Genomic DNA, 19,059 nt, shown 5'->3' with positions numbered 1-19,059 from the left:
TACACTGCTTTGTTGGATGGAGGTGAAGTCAAATGTGTCTTGAAAAAAAAATACACAAAATATGCTGACTGCACAGGAGGCTTATTTCATACAAGGACACACAAGATTAGTCTGCCTTGTTACCATGGTGATGGATGATGTCATGACCTGTTCTGAGCCAAACGGGTGGGCGTTCTGTAGCCTGGGTTCCGTCCTCTGTAGTTTCCGCTGGCTCCCAAATGGGGGCCCGCAAGCCCTTTTTCGTAGAGCGTAATCGGTCGTTTTAATTCTAAGTAGAGCGTAGACGGACCGCTCTAATATTTTTGCGTAGAGCGTATTCGGCATTTTAATTCTACGTAATGCGTCGTAGCCACTTGGAATTTATCGTAAAGCGTAATCGAGAGGTTTCTGAATTCAGCGTAGAGCGTTTTCGAGACCCTCCCCCCCCCCCCTGCAGGCCCTCCCTAATTGGAAACTACGGAGTATGGCAGCCAGGCTATGCAGTCTGTTCATTTAAAAAGAACATAAAGATGACTGCTTTTATCAAATTTTATCGGCATTTTAGTGCAATTTCGAGTTGCCTACTTTAATTAAGAAATTGCAGCACAAAAACTACAACACAGGACTGCTGATTTTTTATAATTGATGGGCACACTTGTCACGTTGACGAATGTCCTCACTTTTAATATTTTTGCACCCTCTGCTAACTGCTGTTTGGGAATGTGACATATTCATGTTCTGTAAACCGGTCATAAGTTTTGTTGTCAGTGTTCGGGAGTGTGACGTATTCATGGTCTGAGATGTCGTCATCAGTTTTATGGTAGCAGAACACAGTTTTTCGCCTATGGGGATTTCTATAGTTAAGGACCCAGAAGTGACTGACATCGACTCGGATAAAAATACAGTAGGGTACCATAGAAAAGCGCGAGAAACGAATATGTTCAAATATAGGGTACGATGTACAAAATAACAAAAAAGTACAAAAAGTTATCGTTTTTTTGACATTATGCCGACCTCTTTTAAATGGCCTCCTGCGGAGCGCACCGGAACTGCAGCCGACTCACCATGGCAGGCAGCGAAAAGGTCACGCGCATTTATACGCCGATCGAGCAGCCTTCCTAATCTCAATTATGCGATATCAAAGCCGACATATTATGGTACCATACGGTAACTTGTATGTCCCGGTGTCATCCACGTTAGGCTGTGTACAAGCGGTGCAAGCTGTTTGTCGCACTCATTTCTTATCCCTACGTCATCGTCTCCGGGGGTCGCGGAGGAATACTGTGTTCTGCTACCTTATTGTCGGTGGGGAAGGTGACGTAGGCATGTTCTGATGTGTCATCAGTTTTGTTGTCGGTGGGGAAGGTGACGTAGGCATGTTCCGGTGTGTCGTCATCAGTTTTCTTGTCAGTGGGAAAGGTGACGTAGTCATGTTCCGGTGTGTCGTCATCAGTTTTGTTGTCGGCGTTTGGGAGCGTGACGTAATCATGTTCTGAGGTGTCATCAGTTTTGTTCTGGTCAGTATTCTGTATATCCAGGTAGTCAGCTGGCTCTGATGGTTCACTGCTTCTCACAACGATGTAGTCACTGACGCTTGTTGTTTCTATTTCAACTCCTGACTGTTCGTCCTCTTGGACACGGATGCCCGAGTCTTCCCGCCTCACATGGCATCCAGTGCGCGAATCGGATTGTGGTTTGTCAGCAGCACATCTTTGCGAAGATTCTGCGAAACGAATGGAACTCCCCTCGTTGTCATAATCCCCCATCGGGTGAGCACGGGATGCCGTGAACGCAACGTTATCGCAGAGTTTAGCACCGGCGGATTCCCTGGCCTTTGGTTCGGCTGCAATAATGCACGATCTAGTCACGTAGTCGCTTTCATTTGTCTGACTGGTGTTTTTGGATCTTGTGGCGATCCCGTTTCTGTTTTGTACTTCATTGTCGTAATGTCCGAATCCTGCTTCAGACGCTTCTGTTGCCACAAAGACAGCCGTGCCTCTGATGTTGTTGGCAGGTTTCTCGTTGTCATAAAACGATATAACTTGAGACGTTGCATGTTGTAAGACCTTAGTGCCCGTGTGACTCCCCACAGACCTTGTTGTGACCCGGCCACTCTCTTGTGTACGGTTGTCATAATGCCTTTCCTCGATATCTTCATGCTGAACGGTGATTTTACACATGGAGGGTCTTAATTTCCTGCGGTTGATGCGTCTTGGCCGAGAAGGCCTTGCTTCATCAGCGTCCCTTGCTCTCTTCTTCTGTCTTGAAGTAATTCTGTCCCGGCCTGAGAGTTCATCGTTGTTGTCATAGATATGTCCGGTTTCTTCGTCGTCAGAGAATTGGTCATCGTTTTCATAAGGTTGTTCCTTGGCTTCTTCATTTGGAAATTGGTCGTCATTTTCATAAGTTGTTCTTCCGAAAGTTTCTTCGTTTGAAAATTGGTCGTCGTTTTCGTAAGGTTGTTTTTTGACTTCTTCATTTGGAAATTGGTCGTCATTTTCATAAGTTGTTCTTCCGAAAGTTTCCTCGTTGGAAAATTGGGCGTCGTTTTCGTAAGGTTTTTGCTCCTCGGCTTCTTCATTTGAAAATTGGTCGTTATTTTCATACGTTTGTCTTCCGAAAGTTTCCTCGTTTGAAAATTGGTTGTCGTTTTCATAGACGACTCTGTTTCCAGGATCTCCCTCGTTGAAGAACTGGTTGTCGTTTTCGTAAGTCCTGGTATCTTCTTCGTTGTTTGGCGTCTGATTGACATCTCTGGTTTGACCGTTCTTCTCGCGTTTTTCCCTTCGCGTTCTCACCTTTCTAACCGCCGTGACGACAACCAAAGTCACACAGACGACGATGACACTCGCCACTACAACGTAGACCGAAGCGCTAACCGGTCTTTCGGCGGACTTTCCAGGAGTTCTTTCCGAGACCAAAACGATGGTCTTATTGTCCGGTGTTGTGGCGTTTGTATCCTGCCCTTCGGTAGGGTTATGAGGTGTTGCCGTAGTGTGTTGTTGAGGGGTTGTCCAATCCTGTAATATGACGTCCTGTTAAAGTTATACTAGTACCGTAATTACATTATGGTTAAAACTAGGTTTTTATCATTCCTGTAATATTTCAGTATTAATTTCTAGCATATTTTTGTTCGCTCCGTTAAATTCTCTTCGTCATTGTCAACTGTTTTGTTCAAGCATCTATAATAGTATTGCGATATCTTTGTTCCGTTAATTTCATTTTCCGTTAAGTTCATTTTTTATCAAGATAGTATCATTTTTATCATTATTATTAGTTTGCAATATCTTTGTTTTCGTTAAGTTCGTTTGTTATCATTATAGCATCATGGTTATTACATGTAGTTGTTAAGTGTAAATGATGCGGGCTCAACATACCCACCCCCTTCTCGCACACTGTTTTTCCTTTTATTCTTTAGTATGTGTATATTTTAAATAGCTGCGAACAATAAAATCGGAACAAACAAAACGACTGGTACCTGCGTATGACGCGTGGTCAGGACGGCAGAGGCAGACGCGTTGTGCGTGTGTTCTCCTGTCACCCTGCACGTGTACGTCCCGAATACGTCACTTCCGTCGCCATTCGCTGAGCTAATAGTGACGGTGAACACGGAGTAGCACACCGTCCGCTTCTCGTAGGTTCTCACGTTGTAGCCCTTGCATTGTTGCACCCTTGCACTGGTGTACGGTCTCGAGTGTTCATATGAGGATGGATGTTCCTTCCCGTTGGGTAGGAGCCACGAGAAGTGGAGTTGTTCCTTACATTCTGCCCTACAAGTGAAGCTAGCTGTCCCTTGTGCACCAGCAACTTGTGTGGTCGGGATGACAGATACCTCAGGTGGTTCGCAAGAAAGGCTGTCTAGCGGAATGGTGCTCAGGTACTTTCGCTGTCCGTTTGCGTCAGTACACCGGATGGACCAGCGCAGGCGCTTGTTTCTCTTCATCAAGTGTCTTATTTCACGCAGTGTGCAGTCGCAGTTTCCATGCTCTTCGGCTCCGTCCAGTGTCATGCCTTCGGCGGCGGCGCGCTCAAAGTTCCGCATATCTTCCAGAGGCGCCCGGAGGATAAGGTTAAAGACCAGGTTGACCTCCGTGACAGACCTGAGCATCCAGATGTCTGCAGGGATGCGGGGGAGACAGTTGCCTGAAAGGTCCAGGGTTCGGAGCTCACGCAACTCAACAAACGTGCCGTTGTCGACGGAATAGATGGAGTTTACCGCCAGATTCAGAGTTCTGAGCTTCTGCAGTCCCGCGAATGTCCCTGCCTCGAGCGTCCGGATTTTGTTGGCGCTTAAGTCGAGGGTCGTCACATTCGGTACCGACTCGAAGGAACCTGCGTTATTTTTAAATTAGAAGAGCAAAAACATAAAATTTACTACATACAAGATGACTTCGCACTCAAGTTCGGCGCCATCTACACAAAATGGTTAAACAGAGATGTGGTAATTACATGGACAAATAAATAAATATACAAAATCGAAACAAACTAATTGGGGTTTAGTAAATGGAATTCAACGAGCGCAAGTCCCAACCCCTATCCCTTAGAATTACTACTAGTAGTAGTAGTAGTAGTAGTAGTAGTAGTAGTAGTAGTAGTAGTAGAAGTAGTAAGCCTTTATTTAAACTCAAAAGCTTGTTCGGTACACGATAGGACATGAGTAGAATAATCGTCAAATAAATTGAATTCGAAAAGATTAATTACTACAAAACGACCACTTTTGGTGACGAAGTTCTGAGTAAAGCCTGAAACCTGTTCCCCATGCAAGAACCAAACGGCTGCAACAGTCCTTCCTGCACTACACCATTAGACTCTACAATAACCTACCTTAAACCTACACTGGACCTTGCATAGCCTGACCAGGCAACTTTGTGCATATATGTTGTAAATAATTTTTATATGTGTCTTTTGTATATATGTTAGTTTAGATGTATTGTTTTTCAATGTGAACGCTGTTTTTCAAATAATGTGACAAATTGTACCTAATTCAAGGGGATGCGCTTCTGCTCCTCCTGCTGTTGTACATTTGCAAAATGATGAGCAATAAATAAAGAACAAGTTGTAACCTGCGTGCACCGCAGCGAGCCGGCTGTTCTTGATGGCCAGAAGCCTGAGGTCGGGCAGATAGGGCAGGTCCAGACGCTTGATAACTCTGATGATCTGATACTCCAGGACCAGGACCTTCAGACGGTCGGGCAAGGCGGTGGAAATTCCTCGAAGATGTCCGGCCGTGGTGCAGTTGATCGTCGTGGGAGGATCGCCACCGCTGGCGTCACAGCATCCAAGATCAACACACGACAAACAGCCGACAAGACGAGGCGCGAACACAAGTAACAAAACAAGTCCCGACATTGTCGAGCCAACACTGTCCGGTACAGGTTAGCCTGACCAAAAATTGTAGATGCAGGCAACCGAATGATTAAACGCGTGGCACGGTTTCTACCAATACTAGGTAAGGTAAGATGCGAGCTGAAGTCAGTCTTGCCTTTTCAAATGCGGTCTTCCTATAGTACACGAAAATTGTCTTGAGCCTCGATTGATCTGGTTCACCGTAGTAACAGTAACAGAATCCTCCAAAGCTGTAAAAAAACTGGTGATTTGACTACTGTGCAGTTTAAAAACTTGTAGCCGCTGCCGGATTATGTGTACAGCCTCACATATCCACGCACCTGTACTGTGCTCCCGGTGTGTTCTGCGGACGCTGCAAACATGGCGATTGTTCTGGGAACGGTCTCTCCAACTTCCTGACCCGCATATAGCCATGTCAACTGTCGCCCGAGGTGACGAAGACCATTTGGAAATGAAAAGAAAGGAAGTCTGGCCGGACCATCATTACTATTCAACAAAGGGCTGAAGCAGATTATTTATTTTTCCTACATATTTTCTGCGAAAGGACAGCTTTCAAATGTTTTTTATTTATTTATTTATTGAAAATGCAACAAGACATTACACTGACTCTCAAGGCAGCAAAGTTGATATTAGAGAGTCAACATATAAGGACAAAACACAAAGGGCACATAATTTCAATACAATATGAAATACAATAACAATCATAAAAACTTAACCTATTTCAATCTGATTAATTAAGTACATATATATACATAATAAAAATAACGCATTTGGAGGTTAGAGGTTTTTTTTCCATTCACATAGTTGAATTATTTTTGATTTAAGACTACCATCAAAAGCTCTTATTCTAACCTGTTGTTAAACCAAGCCTTAACGCAGTATACGCTGTTAGAATTCTGACTTTGAGAATGACATCAGCACATTCAGGCTTATGTCTGTTTTCAAAGAATGAACGAGATGGGAAAGCAAACTGAAAACCCTAAACTTATTATGTAATATTGATTGGTTGGGGCACAAACAAGCAATGTACATTTTCCTTAAGGGTCCTTAGTTAACTTAAGGGTTCCTTAAGGGTCCCTAGTTAAAAGGGTTTTCTACTACGTACTTTTTATGCTGTTTGCTCTCTTGATTTTTTACGTGATCAGGACATAGCAAGAATTGTGCGACAGAAAAATTGAGAAACTGCTATTTTCCTTTTTCTTTCTTTAAACACAAGGAAGAATCCCAGCAGCATACCGGAAAGGGAGGTCAACGGCAACTAATATAGACAAAATACCCGACCGAGGTCGCGGTGTGAGTGCAAAGCATATTAACCATACTCTCCAAGCAGAGAGGTTTGGGGTTATTTTTGGCGTGTTTGTAGGATTTTTAATCGGGGTTTCCAACCCAAGTTGGGTTGGGTAAAAAAAAAAAACAGTGCAAAAGAGAAACCCCGATAAAAAATCCTACAAACACGCCAAAAATAACCCCAAACCCAAACCTCTGCTTGGAAAATATATTAACCATACATATTTTCACTGCGTTTTTTAACGCACTTACATATAAGGCATACTCTTAAAAACTTAAACTTCATGAGGATGGCTAAATCGCCGCCGTAAACCTGTGCGTGGGCTGATAAAAATATAACAGCCGGGTACATTGTACGTGCACATGTAGGCGTACGTACATATTCATGTACACACGCGTACGCAAGCGGACGTCCCCAAGCCTGGACCCCGCCTCCCAGACAATTATCCTGGAAACCTCCGCCGCTAGCCTCACGCGCTCAGTTCTGCGTACTCATGGTTATTCATCAACAGACTTTAGATCTTTGTACAATATACAAGACTGGTCCGGACGACCCCGAATCGAGGTCAACAGAAAGGTAGAAGTGACATTCTATATATTCTATATATGTACATGTAGGTCCTATCAATTGGCAGCACAAGAAGGTTTCTATTCCCAATTAATAATCATGTCAGGCCTTTTTACTCAGACTCATTCACTCACTCTCACTCACTCACCCACTCATTCACTCTCACTCACCTACCCAATCTCACTCTCACCCACCCACTCACTCACCCACTCTCACTCACTCACCCACACTCACTCACCCACTCTCACTCACCCACTCACTCACCCACCCACTCTCAATCACTCACCCACTCTCAATCACCCACTCTCAATCACTCACACACTCTCACTCACTCACCCACACCCACCCACTCACTCTCACTCACCCACACACCCACTCACTCACTCACTCACTCACTCTCACTCACACACACACACTCTCACTCACTCACACACTCTCACTCAACCACTCTCTCACTCACTCTCACTCACTCACTCACTCACTCACTTTCATTCATCCATCTCACAAATCTGGCAAAGAACAGTCGTTCAATGTTTTTTTTTTCAAGTGTATTGCATGAAAATTTGGACAGCTCCTCTGGGGTGGCCCCACTTCTGGTGAAATACTACTATTCGTGGAATACTGACACAGGCACGATAATTCTGCTTAAATGGTACATGTATAACATTGACTTTATTTAGCACTATAACAATTTGTAATCTTGTCCTGTGCTCTAACCTAGGGAAAAGCCAAGATGCATGTGCAGTTAATAACACAATGTTTTCTTGCCTCTCCAACTACAACACTACTTCCTGAACCTCTTGCAGTGGTTTCATTTACACGTTTTCTGCAGTGACGACAATGACACCACAGATATTTACATGTATGTCAAATGTAATACAAAATTGTTCAAACTAAAGTATCGAAACTCCAGAAACCTCTTTTGTTTCCTACTGCGAAACAAAACCACTGCTAGAGTAAACAAACTTCCAGTACTATCATGACAGCATATCTTTTTCTCTTGACAACTTTCAGTCCTTCTATATTATTGCAACATGTGTGATGTTGAGGTCTATAAAAGGCACCATTGGCGTCGGTACCACATAAATACTTACAACTAGATTCTAACATATTCCAACAAACGGAACTAACATCTATTCTCGTTAAGACCAGTTGCACCTAAAACAACATTTCTCCTTGCATTGTCCTATTAGACAATTCAAACTTTTATAGTGCTACTGGGTAAAATACAAAGATTACTAGGGGACATTTTGAGTGTTACAAAATCACTCTTCAGCGTTACTTAGTCTAGAAACGTCCACTTTTTATAATTGTGATCAACACAATGTTATCATCATCATCATCATCCACTCTGTTTTGCAACACTTTCTCCCCTACAGGAAATTTAAAAACAAACTTCTAAACATGTAACCAGCAGGATAGCCTGACTAAATCACACTCCTGGCGGCAAACCTGATTGATGTACATGTACTCTTTTAAGGTAGCCTGGGTTCCATCCTGGTTAGTTTACGTCCGCTCCCACAGTCGCTACCACCATGGTTGACTGTGGGAGCGGACGTAAACTAACCAGGATGGAATCCAGGCTACTTTTAAGGAGGGCTTAAAACAGAAAAAGAGATTACATCTATGTAAATTTGCCCCTGGCAGCAACAGATCTTTGACTGTGATCATTTAGTTTGTACATGTATAAGACTGGAAGGACATCTGTAGGTACAATTATAGTGGTACTATTGGAATGCTTTTTCATCAGTTTTCAAATGTACAAAAACATCTTTTCTGACACAACATTTGGAAACTACTGTCGAAATTTTAACCTTATATAAGCGAATACGACCTTGTATGAGACTGTTACATTCTGCTGAAGTGCTATGCACAATACATTACGGGTTTCGCGCAGGTTTATTACGTTCTGCCGACGTGCTCCTTTAAGTAAACCTTCTATTATCAAACACAAAAGTCTTTGGTATGCCATTTTTAGGCAGCAACTATATCTATAATTAAGTCAGTGTAAAACTAGGGGAAAAGATCTGCTTAATAATTGATTATTCAGATGGCTATTGGTAGTGAGTACGTTTTTGTTCAAAAACTAGATATGTTTTTCAAAATACATGTATCAAGTATGCAAGGGGTGAAAATGCGGACATTTGCTATGGTACTGAACTCAAGATAAGGCACTCTAGAGTTGAAACTCTGCATGTAAGGTGTTAATGATACACAGCTGTAACACAGAAATGTGAAGGAATCATCACCCAGACTTGTATGACCCACTTACATGTAATTCAGATGACCCAGCATTTAACTCCTGCTGGAATGTGAGGAAAAAATCACCCAGACTTTGAAGACCCAGGCAACCCAGTTTTTATTGTATTTAGTTAATAACTATTGCTAAAATGCTAAGAAACCATCATCCAGACTTGGATGACCCACTGGACCCAGGTTACCAAGTGTTTTCAGCTGAAGTGCAAAGGATTAAAATCACCCAGATTTGGAGGACCGACTCGACCCAGGTTATCCAGAGTCAAACTACCCAGACAACCCAGTATATACTGTTGAAATGTGAAAGAAAAATCACCCAGACTTGGAGGACCCACTTGACCAAGGTGACATGTTTTATGTTATGACCAAGGTGACCCAGTGTGAGAAATTTGAAGACCCAGTGTTGCTAAAATCACCCAGATCTGGACAACCCAGGCAACCCATCACCCAGACTTGGATGACCCGCTGGACCTGGGTGACCCATCACCCACACTTGGATGACCCTGATGACCCGGGTGACCCATGACCTGGCTGACCCATGACCCAGGGGACCCAGGTCACCCAGACTTGGATGACCCTGATGACCCGGGTGACCCTGACAGCTGGTGTGGTCCCAGCAGCTGCTCCATGCCCCCCATGGCCCTCCCCACGATCACGTCCATTTGACCCATGAACTCTGACATGGTCTTCTGCAGCTCCGCGGCCCCCATCTCCCGCAGCTGGCCGCTCGAGATCAGCGTAACCCGCGGCAACAGCGGGGCAGGGTCGGCGCCCGGGTCACCGTCTTCTGGGGAGGGGGCATCTTCTGCAGAAAAATAAAGATTGTACCTTCATGACGGTTATATCTAGGTTAACATCACCCATAGACAGTTACATACTACAAACATGTATTAGACAATATGGACATCCACCACTCTTCTCCAGCATCGCTACAATGTAAAGGCAGAACTAGTCAACACTTTTGAAAAAAAGTAAAGCTCATACAGAATTATAATCATAAAGCCTTGCATAAATAAATATTATAAATTTGTAAAGTTTTAAAGCCTCGTATATCCATGCGCCTCAACTAGAGAGAATCAGTCAGAAGTTGAGAAAATTTCATTTCCAAATGAGTGATAATTTTTGGCTCATCTGTTTTCATGATACAGCACTGGCATACACCTTCAGTACTCAACTTTTGCCTGTTTGACTGGGAGGTTAACAAAGCAGTATGGGTAAGGGGGTGAAATCTGCCACCCCTGCTTGCCTTGTTAAGTGACCGTCAGACTTACCCGGGAACCTGTTGTCGTTGTTAGCAGGCTGTCCTGTTCCTGCAGGACTGGGGTGGATGTACCGATCATCAGGAGGCTGGGCTGAAAAAGGTAAAACCAACAGCAATGTGACAATCTTACATTGACATTCCTTAGTTGTGTTCAACTTCAATACTATTTAGCTTTTGACAAATATTCATATGCCTCCATGAGCCAGTATCATGATGTTGAACAGACATAAAGTTGAACAGACATGAAGTTGCACAGACATGATGTTGCACAAACACATGGTGAGCAGCTCCTTCGAACTCTGTCCTACAACTTGCTGCATAATGCAACCCCAAAACCACAGGGTGTCTGCTACAGCACCAGTTACAATGGTGACAGCAATTGGGTTCATGCAGGCCACTGACCTTATTTGTTTGGGAAAGAAAAAGATATAGAGGAAAAAAATGTGCTGTGTTGTATTAAAGTTAAAACTTTATATCCAACAAAATTAAGTTCTCTCAACTAGAGATTTCGACCACTGCAGTCACTCTGGTCATCTTCAGTAGCTGACGTCACACTTCAGAAAAGCTACGTGACAAGTCTCACTAGGTCAGTCTACTGAGGAAGACCAGAGTGACTGGTCGAAAGCTCTAGGTGAGAGAACTTTATTATGTTGGACCAAAGGTTTTAACTTTGAACATGTAACTACCAATTTGAACACAGATGGACTTTCATAATGTTCTGCGAAGTTTGAACATAAAAGCTCACCACTGTCGGCCTCTGGCAGAAGTTTTCTGGAGAACTCGTCCTGACACATCCTGACCTGGTGAACCAGCAGTCGCACGTCGCTACACAGCTCACGAGTCTCCGTGGCAACCTGCGCCGGCAAGATCATAGGATCCAATCATTCAGGCCTCAAAATTAAATTTTCTTCCCATTGTCCCAGCACTGCCCCAAAAATAAATTTCAATTGTCCCGAAGTTAGGATGAACTGTCCCAACCTGTTTTTCAGGAATTACCCGGAAGTATTGTATGACTTCAACTTGAAGTCAACTAACTGTCTTTGTTTTGCTTATGTTCACTCCCAGGTGCACTATAATTGCTGTGTAGACAGGAAATTTGGGGGGAAATTTTCAGATTCAAAAGCCGGGACATGTACCTGATAAACAAAAGTAGGGCTGACGTTCTGAATAATGTTGATATTTTTCTATTGTCCCAAAAGTGTTAGTTGTCCCAGCCTAAATTTTAGTGGCCACTGGACCACCTTTAATTTCGAGCCCTGCCAATACTGGTGCGTTATCAATAAACAAGCAGCTACGTATGTAGCTTAGAAGTTTATCTGTGTTGGTTAAGCACATAATCGACTAAAATATAATCCATTTTTTTCGTTCCATCAACAAGGTTGATATAGTTCAGCTTAAAATTTTGAAGGTAGTCCCAATAGTTCAGTCAGTCCTTTACTCAGCCTGTACTTAGTAACTGCAATGTACAGAATATTTTCAGGTTACATTGTACATGTTATTATAAAATCTTCCCACCCACCTGTCTGACGCGATGCCAGGCAGCCTTGTCCTCCATGAGGCAGCCCTCGACCACGCCCCTCAGCTCTCGTTCCTGTAGCACCTGCTCCTTCAGCTGTTCTGCCTGCGCATACACCTGTGACAGAGAGAAAACAGATGCTATGTTATCTACGCTTGTTTATAATGGCCCTGGAAATTTGCCTAGTCCAAGACACTGCGACCCTTTCTTCCAGTAGCGTGCATGTCCTTTGTGCATCCACAGCCGGAAATGTAGAACTACTACCAGGCTTCAAAATTAACTTTTCTTCCTATTGTCCCAGCTAAAAAATAAATTTCAGTTGTCCTGAAGTGAGCATGAACTGTCCCAACCTGTTTTTCGGGAAGTATTATATGACTTTAACTCGAAGTCAACATTATTTTGCTTATGTTCTGACTTGTAGGTGTGGTAAAATTGCAAAGAACACAAGAAATTTGGGGTGCTTTTCTAGAGCCAAAACCTGGACTGCATGACTGACCAACAAAAGAAGGGCTGACATTCTGATGTTGATTATTTTTCTATTGTCCCAAAAATGTCCCAAAGTGACTTTCTAGTTGTCCGGGCCTAAATTCTAATGGTCAGTGGCCGTCGGGACACCCTTAAGTTAATTTTGAGCCCTGTACTACCGTACCCTGTGTAGCTGCATGGCCATTTCCTGCATCTCGCTCTCCAGCTTGTCAGCGTATGCGTGCTCCGGCCCCGTCATGTGTACTAACTAGTACTGTAACTACTACACATGTACTACTACAACTACTGCTACTACTACAGTAACTACTACTACTACTACTGCTGCTTCTGCTACTACTACTACTACTACTACGACTACTGTGCTACTAATGCTACTACTAAGACTACGACTACTACAGTACTACTGCTACTGTACCCTGTGCAGCTGCATGGCCATCTCCTGCATCTCGGACTCCAGCTTGTCTGCGTAGGCGTGCTCCGGTCCCGTCATGTGTAACCGGGCATGGCTGTGGTAACGGGCGATCGCTGACGTCATCTTTCGCCGCGGCCCCATCAGCTTGATCCCAATCTGTTGGAAATAAGAAATTTTCTTTGAAAAGAAGTTTTTAAAGTGAAAATAGAGAAAAATTTATTGTGAAAATTCTTTTTTAAAGTGAAACAATTTTTCAGTGAACAAATTTTTAGTAAAAAAAATTTTTAGTAAGAAAAATGTTTAGTGAAAAAAATTTTTAGTCAAAAAATTTTTGGTGAAAAAAATTTTTAGTTTTTTGAAAAGTGAAAAATTTCAAGTGAAAAACTTTTTTTTGGAAAATTAATTTTTTCACATTCACTCTTCCCGAAGAAAATTTTGAAGTAATTGAAGGAGAAATACTTTAATGTGAGCTACAGCAATTTCCTACATGTACATGTATATACAATGTTCACTTCGCTTGATTCCACTCACCTCCTTTAGGTCATTATCAGTGAGTGTGAGAAACACGTGTAGGTCTATGTCCTGATCCTCAAACACAGGGTGGTACTTGGCACACTGGATGTTGTTCAGCAGCTCCAGAAGGTCCTTAGGAGGCTGGTACACCTGCAGTAGGAGTATATCAATTTTTTAGTTCCTGTCAGTCAGTCTAGAGCAGACATGATTGAGCAAATATAAGTGTATACAATGCAGGGTTCACAAGGAGAAATTTGCAGACATTCAAAACGTTTAATAAATTCAGGTCCATAGTTGTATAGTAAAGTTGTACATGTAGCACTGTAGCAGTTACAGTAGCTGTTAAATTTACTGTGAGAGACATATATGATCTGCCTGCCATGTATCATGGGGTATATACATCATTTTCCACCAACAGTCAGTTTAATAATACATTCAAATGTGTGCATGTTTTAAAGTCACTGGGTGTCCTAAGAGTAAGTTGCAATTGGTCACCCATGGCACAAGCAGTGTTTGTAGTCTGCGGAAGTGTGAAATTTGACCTGTACGAAATGAAGCTAAAGGCTAGTTTTTACATACATGTACAATACATTCTGAGATGTGCCCCTACCTCTGTACTGCCCTCAGAGTCCTGTGCAGGGGGGCTGGTTGTGAGGATGTTGGCAGGCAGGGGGGGTAGCACCTCCAGAGGGGGGTCCGGCATGGAGGGGGGCACCTGAGCCGGCTGGTACACCTGGGGCAAAGTTCAAAATCAGCACATGAAATGTACATGAATATAGTCTACTATCATTATTATAATTATAGTAGAAATGTATAATATAATAATTATGTATCAAAGATGATGTTGGCATACTGATAAATATGAAATATTTTTGCTCTAGAATGGTCATATGGTACTTTCATATGGCACAAAATCTATACTATATTAGACAGGTAGAGTTAATATGAGCTTAGAATTTGGCTGCAATAGTATCTCAGTAGCATTTTGTTTTGTACATACATGTATAGGGATCAAACATTCAGTCAACATGAGTCTACAGTAACTATAGATGTACATACATCTATGTACAGGTCTGGAGATGATTCATAATAGGTGGGTGTGATTTTCTGAGACAAGAGGTATGTTGTGCCAAAGGGCAGTTGTACCGACTACAGATAAAAGAGCAAAGCCCAAAGTGAAGAAAGTACTAGATGCACAAATTGAAGGAAGCAAAAGTACACAACAACTCCCCCACCTGGTGCCATGATGGCTGCTGCTCTGCTGGCTGCTCCTGGTTCAGTGCTAGAGCCTTCTCCAGATCTCCACTGCTGCTGCTGCTGCTCTTGATGGTGAGAGCATTGGACAGAGCGAAGGCACACTGCTCATCCAACGTGTTCCCTGGGTCTCCTGTCTGGACCTGCCAGGTGCAAGAAAACATCCAGGTTTTGATTAATATTCTACTGCAGGTGTCCCTGACACCGCACCTCCAGGTGGCCCTTATGATCCAGTGGGTTTACACCAGCAAGGCCGCACTCTCTAAAGTCCCTTCTTGATATACTCCGACCAGGCCTTTGTTGGTGTTCCCAAACCTTTGGTACCAGAAACATACTATACACCCCACCTGAATGTAATAGTATATATAGATTTACTCATTTTAGCTTTTATTGTTCTAGTTCAAGTAGAATTTCATAATTTTATTTTGTATTTCATTTTTCTTCAGGAAGAATATAATGTATGCATTTTGTATTGCTAGTAATAATGAGATTCCCAATAAACAAACAAAAAAAACAAACCCTTTCTCCTCTGAACTGTCAAGGTCATTTTTGATCCAGGCATATTGCTAATTAAGATTTGATTTTATTTTATTTATTAGGCTGAATAAGACATATGTATACAGCCAGGACTACCCAACAATTCGGAACAGGTAACAGTTAACAGTGTCAGTTACTCTTCAGATAAACATACTATTACATAACAGATCATTCTAACAAATAAACAAACAAGCCGACCTCCCCCTGTCCGCCCGAGCTGTCCAGATCGTGTTCGCTGACGTTGATGGGTGAGATGACATCACGGAAGCATATCTCCCCCTCCTCCTCCTTCTCACCGGACCACTCATCCTGAAACGTCACATACCCACTGGGCACGCCGGGGCTGTTTGGTACTGACTGGTTCTGAGCGGGTTTGGTGGATGGGGGGGCAGGCTGGGTTGATTTTCCTTTCTGTAGAAAGTGAAGAAAATTCCAAGATGCAAATTCATGGTCAACGCTGGGTTTCAGTTAGACAATTAGAATGTTATGGCATATTTTATAAGGCATGAAGTTTAACCCTTGTCTTGCTGGCAATTTTTACACAACAATTTGATGTCTTAACCAGGTCATAGACCCTTGACTTTTTTTGCCCTGCAGTGGTGTAGTTACATGTACTTCCGCATTCATTGTGTTTCGCCGCAGAGTGATGCGTTGCACAAGAAATGCCCCTAAATTGCGTGTATATACTATGTGCAACCCATATATATATATATTATGTCATAGCCACCCAAGAAAACGCAACAACATTAATTCCAACATACGAATTCTGTAAAATTTTTGAAAGCGTCGCACGTGGTTAGGGCAAAATGCACTCAAATTGTTCTATGGAAGCCTGGGCCGTACCATGAAGTATCTATATATTTACAAATGGGCTCAGCAGGAAAAGGGTTAACTAAAGAACAGATATTTCTAGTTAGTATGTAGTAAATCTACCTGTTGAGGTTGGACAGGGATTCCAGTCTTGCGTGCGAACTCCGCCGGCCCGTCCCGTATGCTCGGTGTTCGGCGGGCGCGCGAGCTGCGATGGTGGCTGCGGGGCGGCTTCCGGTGACCCTTGAACTCGTCGGAGGAGCTGAGGTCGCCGTCGTTGTTCCCGTTGTCTCCGCCGAGTCCGGGCGCGGCTCGGAGGCTGGTGCCGGGCTGGGCCGTGAACGTGTCAATCAGACCTGGAACACAGAACAAAAAATGTCCAGACTTTAGAGTTCTTTATTGTAGACAAACTATGTAATTATGTTTCCAAATGTTTCAAAAAGAGAGAAGAAAGGGCAACTAACAGTAGATGATAAGTAGTATATAGTATTGTTGTAATGTATAGATTCCTAGCAATTAGCATTATAATATAGTGTTCCAGACCTGGAACACAACGAAACAAGACTGGCAATGAAAATATACATTGCCATGGCGATGGTGGTTGCTGTTAGGTTTATTGCTCTGGAATTATTCATGATTTTGAGGAAGACTTGGTACCTGTTAAGTCTAGACAGATACAGTGCACTCCTCCCCGAGTGTATAGTGAACGAGCACCAGGGTCACAGAAAGTAGGGCATCCGGGGTAGACAGGTTTTCCCAAGGGTTTCCAGAAATGTGGGCATAGATGTGCCTTCAAGTACCAGAGTTATAAACCAAGAATTGAGGTGATCAAAAATTCCCGGGCTATACAGATACAGAATGACACATATACAGACCCACTATCTTGGAGTGTCCGTTGATGAGTGCCAGCATGCGGGGCGTGTCTCCGTTGTAGCTCTGTGCGTTCACGTTCGCACCGTGGTCCAGCAGGGTCTGCACGATGATCTCGTGGCCCTCCCCCGCAGCCAGGCACAGCGGTGTGAGACCTGCAACAAACAGCAGAAACTGCGGTGTGAGATCTGAGTTAGACAGCAAAACATAATGGCCAATCATCACAAAATCTAAATGCACAACTGTTAGTAGAATTATACCATAAGTATTGAGGGAAGCCCACTAAAAGTTACAAAATAAGCTAAAAGCTTTATCACTTTCTAAGAATAATTTATTGATTATCAGTCAGTTTTGTGGAACAATTCCAGAAGATGGGATTTGTTGTAGACAAAAAATGACCAGTTTTGACATGGAGATAATGGATTTTTCTCTCAAATTTTCCATTTCTCAAATTTTCTCAAATTCGATATGTTGAAGACTCAGCTTACTCAGTTCTTTCTTTTTAATGTACATGTATACTATGTCGTTTTATATAATGAAGATAACATATAAAATAAGCCACAGACCTAGCGTTGGCTCGCGTGACTCTGTGTCTGCCCCCTCCTCCAGCAGGAACTTCACCATGTTCTGGTGACCGGCGTTGGTGGCGTGGAACAGCGCAGACCTGCAAACAACAGGTAAGGTCAACTGTCAATCTACAATTACAAATGTACATAGGTCATACTTTTAGTGTTAAAACACTTGTGTAACAGGTTTAGTGGCACTGTGCAGTTTACAACATTGATGTTCCAGTTTTGACCTTCTATGTAGTTCTTGCATTGCCTCTAGACCTCACAAAGTTCCTGTTTTAACATGATTTATTCTTTCAGATATTGCTCTAGAAGTATTTTGAATATTACGGTTAACTTTACTGATTTATCGTCTGTTTTGTGTATAAAACTATTTTTGAATATTGCTGACTTTGACTATGTATATACACATATTGTGTTTTTTGTATGGGAGAGGGCAATCTGTAAAGGTGCGCAAACATCTAGGCCTGTTTTGCCGAATCCCTTTCACTTTGTGGAAAATCCAAATAAACAAATAAACTGACCATCCCCGCCTATCCTTCCCTGTGAGGTCTGCGCCCTGCTGTAACAGGAAGTACGCCACGCTCTCGTTCCCGCAGCTGGCGGCCAGGATCAGCGGCGTCTGGCCCTTTGCAGACTTCAGGTTCACGTCCACGCCAGCGTCCAGAAGCAGATTGACGATGTTGTCATGTCCAATGTAGCAGGCGTACATCAGGGGTGTCCAGCTGCCGTGGTTCTTCTTATCAAGGTCCTGATGATAAAAAATATCATTATAGGCTTGTAATGGGAAAAAAACAGCTACTCAAGCAACAGGATATGATTTGGGAAACAGTCAGACGTTTCAGGTAGCCAGGGCTTGAAATTAAAGGTGGTCCATTGGCCACTGGCAACTAAAAGTAGCAGGCGTACATCAGTGGTGTCCAGCTACCGTGGTTTTTCTTGTCAACGTCCTGATAGAAATATTATAATTATAGGCACGGATTGCGGAAAGACGTGAAAATTCTACTGAAAAGTCAACAACGCTTATCTTATTCAGAGAATATACTAGTTACTAGTAGTAGATAAATTTATTGCAAATTCCTGCATAACAAGGACAAAAGAAGATTGAAACAGAGTACAAAATAACTTCAAAATCTAAACAAGGCAAAGGAAGTAAAAGGGAATTGTCTAAAACATGTAGAAATTAGGTCTAAAACTATATGAAGGGTTTGACTCCTCTTTTGTAAACTATGGAAGACATTATGTCCCACCTTTATCAAAATAAAAATAGAATCACCACATACGCCCCAAATAAAATGATATTGAAGTCTGAACATGGCACATCTGCTGCTAGGAGTGGTATGGTCTAGGATTAGTAGGGGAAAAAATGCAGTGTTTCCTGTTTGACCATAGCCT

General features: G+C 42.8%; 1 protein-coding gene across 1 annotated transcript in view; it reads right to left on the bottom strand.

Annotated features, from left to right (window-relative positions):
* Window positions 1-9,991: 9,991 nt before the first annotated feature.
* The window catches only part of LOC109481613 (ankyrin repeat and SAM domain-containing protein 3-like), a 9,508-nt gene continuing 440 nt past the window's right edge, over window positions 9,992-19,059 (bottom strand). Inside the window, exons 2-14 of the mRNA XM_019784195.1 lie at window positions 18,189-18,415; window positions 17,662-17,759; window positions 17,101-17,250; window positions 16,349-16,581; window positions 15,614-15,826; window positions 14,860-15,021; window positions 14,235-14,357; window positions 13,643-13,774; window positions 13,115-13,267; window positions 12,217-12,330; window positions 11,443-11,551; window positions 10,708-10,788; window positions 9,992-10,241 (exon numbers count right to left, since the gene is read on the bottom strand). Coding sequence (XP_019639754.1) covers window positions 9,994-10,241; window positions 10,708-10,788; window positions 11,443-11,551; window positions 12,217-12,330; window positions 13,115-13,267; window positions 13,643-13,774; window positions 14,235-14,357; window positions 14,860-15,021; window positions 15,614-15,826; window positions 16,349-16,581; window positions 17,101-17,250; window positions 17,662-17,759; window positions 18,189-18,415 — 2,043 coding nt within the window. The 3' untranslated portion in view covers window positions 9,992-9,993. The remainder of the gene's footprint in view (window positions 10,242-10,707; window positions 10,789-11,442; window positions 11,552-12,216; window positions 12,331-13,114; window positions 13,268-13,642; window positions 13,775-14,234; window positions 14,358-14,859; window positions 15,022-15,613; window positions 15,827-16,348; window positions 16,582-17,100; window positions 17,251-17,661; window positions 17,760-18,188; window positions 18,416-19,059) is intronic.

This window comes from Branchiostoma belcheri, unplaced genomic scaffold (genome assembly GCF_001625305.1).
Source record: "Branchiostoma belcheri isolate BF01 breed outbred unplaced genomic scaffold, Haploidv18h27 scaffold57, whole genome shotgun sequence".
Taxonomy (NCBI): Eukaryota; Metazoa; Chordata; class Leptocardii; order Amphioxiformes; family Branchiostomatidae; genus Branchiostoma; species Branchiostoma belcheri.
Note: the sequence above shows the minus strand (reverse complement) of the source record. Positions and strands in the feature narration are given on the sequence as shown.